The sequence below is a fragment of the Phocoena sinus genome, chromosome 1, assembly GCF_008692025.1.
Source record: "Phocoena sinus isolate mPhoSin1 chromosome 1, mPhoSin1.pri, whole genome shotgun sequence".
NCBI lineage: Eukaryota > Metazoa > Chordata > Mammalia > Artiodactyla > Phocoenidae > Phocoena > Phocoena sinus.
In genome coordinates this window covers 19,155,475-19,161,525 of record NC_045763.1, presented here as the reverse complement: position 1 = coordinate 19,161,525, position 6,051 = coordinate 19,155,475, and the positions used below count along the sequence as shown (strand labels likewise).

The 6,051-nt window shown below is 45.8% G+C and overlaps 1 protein-coding gene across 10 annotated transcripts in view; it reads right to left on the bottom strand.

The window, feature by feature from the left end:
- Positions 1–2,181: 2,181 nt before the first annotated feature.
- NIPAL3 (NIPA like domain containing 3) overlaps positions 2,182–6,051 on the bottom strand; it is a 52,651-nt gene continuing 48,781 nt past the window's right edge. For 9 of the 10 annotated variants that reach the window (XR_004349340.1, XR_004349338.1, XM_032628085.1 and 6 more), the window contains one exon: positions 2,182–6,023. Coding sequence is in view for 7 of the 10 variants with exons in the window: in XM_032628085.1 (XP_032483976.1) it covers positions 5,824–6,023 (200 nt within the window). In the remaining 3 variants the exon portion in view is untranslated. The remainder of the gene's footprint in view (positions 6,024–6,051) is intronic. The other variant, XR_004349343.1, reaches the window with a different exon arrangement.

Sequence of the window (6,051 nt, the reverse complement as noted above, 5' to 3'; positions counted from 1 at the left end):
TGTCTTATCTGTTGATACTTAGCGGTCTCTGTACCCTTTCAGTTGCCTAGTGAACAGCTTCATTCCTAGTTACCAATTCTTTGTATTAAAATTTCTGTTCTAAAAACTGGCGTGGTTTCTGTCACCTGACTGGACCCTGATTGATACAACAGTTGCCTAAAATACCATCAACTCAGTGTACCAAAGGAACAAAAGGTGCCTTGGCCCAGGGCAACGGTGAAGATTGAAAGTTAATGCCCTTGTGCTCCTCCAGACTCAGAGCAAGTGGCATTTTATGCTTAAACACGAACAAAGAACGTAAAGGTACCAAAGTGTTGTCTATTGACGTATGGAGGATGGGATTTTAAAAAAAAGTACAGACTTTGGAATCAGTTATATCTGGGTTTGAATCCAGGCTCTGCGGCTTACACACCCAAATGACTGGATTTCTTTAGAGTCTCAGTTTCTATTTGTTAATCAGGGATTGAACAGGTTCCTTGCAGGGCTGTTGAAAGAATACATTGCGATAATGGATGTAAAGTGCTTAGCACAGGGCCTGGCACTGAGTTAAAACTCAATGAATGGGGTGGATGTAGGATGTAGGATATAGCACGACTCAGTGATGCAGTGGAAAGGGGACGGACTAGAGCTCATAAGACAGTTTTAGTCCTGTGTCTACAGCTAACTAGCCCCCCTTTCCTCACAAGTAATACCAAGTTTGAGCTGCGTCAAACCAGGTTAGGTTCCCTAATGCTGGTTTCATCTTACAGGCCTGCAAGAAAATGAGGCAAATAATGAGTCTGTCCTATATTTTTCATAAAGCTAAATTATTCAGTTTCAAGGATTATCCTTTGTTTTGAGATTTTGCTCTTACTATTTGGGTGCTGATGTCCTGTTTTAATGAAATAATAGTATAGTAGGGTATTTTTTCCCATGTTCTCACTGGACAGACGGGATGAGGGAATTCTCTGGGGTCTGTTTTATAAGGGCACTAATCCCATTCATGAGGGTTCCAACCTCATGTTCTAATCACCTCCCCAAAACCCCACCTCCAAAAACCATCACACGGGGGATTAGATTTCAACATATGAACTGGGCGCAGGGGGCATTCTGTTCTTTAAGTCTGCATCCTTCTTAGAAACTGTACATCCTTTTTATTTGTCAGATAAAGGTGAAATCCTAATGTGTGGTGAACTTACCCCATGGAAATTCAACCACACCAGGAAAGGCAGCACAGCAGAGGGATGAAGAGCTCAGGTTTTGAAGTCAGGCAGATCTGGGCTCAAATAGCAGTTCTGCTATTTACCAGCTATATGACCTGAGTCTCAGTTTCTTCATCTGTAAAATGGGGATAATATTAAAACTTACCTCATGGAATTGTTATAAAGGAGAATTGAGATGTACATGAAGTCTTAGTATAGTGTGTGGCATATAATAAGTGCTTACTAAATGTATGAGTATGTATACATTATTCTCTGTGTGTGTGTATAAATAAAGATTTAGGCTCTATTCCACACCTGTCTTTGTAGATTGGAAACTTAGAATGAAGAGAGACACATTTGCTTAGAATTACTTAAGAAAAATCACAAGTGTTCATTATACAATTTCAAAGTGAATAAGTAAATAAATAAGTAAATAAGGAAACCATTGCTTCAGTGTTATACAGTGTCCTGATGGGATGCCGGACATAGTTCTAAGACTTTACAGCTATTAACTCACCTGATCCCCATAATAACCCTTAGGAAGCGACCATTACTATCCCGGATTTACAGACGAGGCACAGAAAGTTTAAACAACTTGTTCAAGACCACACAGCTAATAAGTAGTAGAGCCAAGAATCAAACCTAGGCAGTGCGGCCACGAGTCTATACTCTTCACCACTGCGGGGGCGGGGGGAAAAAGTGCTTAATTCAGCCTTAAGTACAATCACGGGCATCTGTAGATCTGCACGGTTTCTACAGCGGCCACTAGCTATACGTGGATATTTAAGATAATTGAATTTAAATAAAACTAAAAATCCGATTCCTAGGTTGCACTCACCAGGTTTAACGTGCTCAATAGCCACACGTGGATAGTGGCTGCCGTTTGGGCAGCACAGACATGGAACATTTCCATCACTGCAGAAAGTTCCATTGGACAGCACTGTCGTAGATAACTCTGGAAAGTATTAACCAAACATAAAAGACTCAAACTCAACAGGCATCACATGGATTTTCTCTTTAATTAAATACCACTTCATAATGCTATTTGCACATAGCACATACATTTTTTTGAAAAATAAGACATGCCATACTTTAGTCACTAAATCGACAAAATGTGGGCTTCCACATAGAATATATTCTAAGGTGACTTGATTTACACAGCTTCTCAGAGAAACACACAGTAAAATTTTTTGCCTGTCAGCCAGTGTTGGACCAGATTTGGAATTCACAAGGCTGCGGGTTGGAGATTCCCCAGCACTACCCCGATGGACATCTCGTCTCCACACTGTGCCATCAAGCTGCCTCATTTCCACCAGAAGAGCAATGGAGATGTCAATCCTCCCTTGCCTCCCCAGTGTTCAATTCCATCCTGCAAAACCCTCGCATGATCTGAGGCTTCACGTGATGGCATGTCAGACCTGCATCTTCGTGGGAGGGCTGGGGGTGGGTGGAATGGGGCTTAGGTCCCTTCAAAAGCTGCAGGCACCCATCTGTGAAGAACTGCTTTTAATGTCTGATTAGGGACCCCAGAATCCCAGCCTTTAGAAGAGGGGAACAGAGTGGGGTGGGGAGAGGAAGCCAGAGAACAAGTGGAAAGCTGAAACCCAAGTTTGGTGACCTTGCTGTGAGAAGGGAGATGGCGGCAGGATATGTATTGTTGCCTGGAGCCTTCGAGAGGGCTTGGCGACGTGAGAGCCATGAGAAAAATAAAGAGTCAGGGCTGTGAGTGGAAAGCTGATGTCCTTGTGCCCCGCCCTAACAGCAAGTGCCGCTTATCTGCCACCAGCAAACCGTCCATTTACACTCAGGGACAAAGACTGGGAGATGCCAGCCCAAGACAGAGTCAGTATTCTGGGGACCATGGCTCCACATCAGCCGTTCTTCCCGGGACCCAGGTCACCTACCCTGGCTTCCACTCCGCAGCCACCATGCAACTCTGCACAACCTTCCTGTACTCAGCCTCACGGGATGGCGCCGTTGCCCCAAACCTGAAGGCAGCTCCTGGGTGGCACTGAACCCATGATCGTCAGCTGACCTGAGATTACAATGTGCTTTTATCCATTCATCGCTGTTGCCTGACTCCAGGTTAAAAGACCCAACACAAAACCAAGGGAAGGGGGCAGAGTAAGGCTGGGAGCACATAAGATACCAAACGATCACCTGGGTTTGACACATTTAAATGGCCTCCCCGCTCACCTTCCCTTTATCCACTCTGCCCTCACACCCCCTCCCGGCCCACGTTAGAAACATCACTGGGAAAATGTGAATAGCAGCGAAATTGGATTTTAATTCCCCTTTGTGTTTTGTTCCTGCAGCTGTGCAGCCTGGCCCTGAAAAGTGACTTTTATTACCCCTTCAGAGTCTTCCTCCGAACTGCATAGGGCCTCCTTTCCAATCAGTGCGGATCCTGCCATTCTCTTCCTCGTGAACCATCAATGGCTCCCATGTTCTCTAGGATATGTTTAAACTCCTCGGCCAGGCCTTCCAGTCCCTCCATGATTCTACCTCCGCTGCTTATCTTTCCAGGCTCATTTCCCATTACCTACCCTGGCTCTTCCTTTGCCACCCGCCTCAACCCATCTCTGTGTCTTTGCAAATGCTGGCCCCTCTGCCTGGGGGTGATCACCCTACTTTCTATGCTTTGCCCAAATCTTAGCTAGATTTGCCACCCATCAATGAGTGGGTGTATTCATCTCCAATTCTGAATACCCAGTTCCGGGCTCAGGGCCTGACCTTTAGCAGGACCTCCACAACTGTCATTTTCTGTGGTCCGCTATTGCACTCGGCCTGCCCTGTCATAGTTGACCAGGTATTTGCGTCTCTCACGGCTGGCTTGGAGTGCAGAAACCAGGTCTTATTACTTGTAGCCCTCACTGTCCAAATGCTTAACACATAGTAAGTGTCTCATAAATACTGTTTTGATACCTATTCTAAAGGGAAAAAAAAGTCACAGTCTGTTGCCTTCTTAGGCATGTAAGACACAATACAGAAGTGGTTATCACAGGCAACAGATATCAGTTTTGAAGTCAAGGTACTAAATCAAATCAGTATGAAGCACAATCCATAAAGGTTAATGATCTATCGACACTGGTCTATTAACACTGTTGTCTTGCCGGTTAGTTCAAGGCTGCCTAGGGAAGCAGGAAGTGTAGTTCTAAGAAGTAATCACTGGATGCAGAAATGCCATGGATCCTATGGGGATTATTCGGCCTGCCAAATGAACCCCCAAGAGGAAACAAGGAATGGTAATTCCAACTTTCCAGCAGGGGTGTGTCAGGGTTTCAGCAGACTGTCTCTCCCAGTTATTAGGTTTTCAAGGTGTGTGATACAGGCAGGATTACCTGCCTCAGGATCACCTGAGCTGCCAGTTAAGAATGCAGACTCTTGGGCCCGGTCCCAGTCCCACTTAATCAGAGTACCTGTGGTTGGGGTGTAGGAATCTGTATTTTAAATAAACTCCCTAGGGGATCCTTATTTTCATTAAAGTTTGCAGACCTTTACCTGCCATTCTCAAAAGCATACAGTCAGTCTAGGGGAAGACAATCGTGTACGCAGCCAGCCAGCCAGCCAGCAGCAGCCCCATTTCTGAGCATGCCTACTTCTTCCAGATGTATGTGCACGGGGATGAGGACCCAAAGAGTCTATCGATCCCAAGGAAGTAAACCAATGACTCAAGCTTGGTTCGTCAATCTATAAGGGAGAGGAGAGAGGAGAGGTGAGTGAGGCTGTCTCTGAAATGAGCACCCCTGGTTTTCCCAGAGGACCCTGGTGTGCAGGAAAATACACATACAACAGCCAGATTGTCTGTCCGTCCTTTATAGGTGATGCAATCACCTCTTGCAAAATGAAAGGGATTGTTCTCCCTTTATGGGCTGAAGGCTCATGACCCCTGCTCCTGTCCTTCTTATTCTTCCCCTTCTTCTCTTAATTTCTCAGTTCCTTTGAGGGGAAAGAAAGCAACCAAGTAATTCACAGAACCAAAACCAAATTTGTTTTCAGAGTGGATCCAGTATAAATACATCAAGCACACCCTCACCGGGGAGGCACAGCCCATCAGAAAGCAGATGTGCATTTCCTACAGGCAAGTGACAGGATGTTACACCCAGGGCTGGTTCACCATGCCATGTGAAGGCGACACAAAGGTTATCTCAAGAACAGTATCAAGAGGGAGGTGGGTAGAGATCAGGTCTGCACATAAGGTGAGGGAAGACTAGATTTGGAGGTTTCCAGCCTTTCAATGGATTTGGAAAGTAAGGGCAGAATCTCTGCCTTGCTTTAGCTCTAAAGAATGTGGCCACCTTTGGTCACTGACTGGGGAAACCCAGTTCCCATCCTCAAGGATGACAACGGCTTTCCAAATCTCATTGGGCTAAATCAGGCAGAGGCTGAACTCTGTACTGCCCACCTAGAATACTGCTTTCAGCCCCCCACCCCAGCCCCACCCTCATCATCTGAAACTTCCAGGACCAAGATAATCTACCCTTTGCCAGAGACAAAGGCTTTTCAAGATCCCCGTCCACAGAGTTCTTGGATTAAAAAAATAAGACTTGAAAGGCAAGTTTTAGAATTAAGGGTTGAACCGCTATCAGCATGGCTTGAGCAGCTGTAAATGGAGAGGAGGTGAGTCTCCTTCAAGGTGGGCTCACTCCTTCTTGGTGTGTTCCAGGACGCGATAGGGAACCCCAGAGGCGCTTCTAGAGCCATGTTCTTCCTGCATGATGGGCAGCGTGGCGGGAGCGTAGATCTCAGAAATGTTGTCATTGTTTTCCAGGGCCCCGTAGGAAAAAGAAGCTTTGAGGTCAGGCTGGACGGTCATCCCTTTGTCATGCATGTTTTGCATACCTGAAATGAAATCCATTTCCCCCAAATC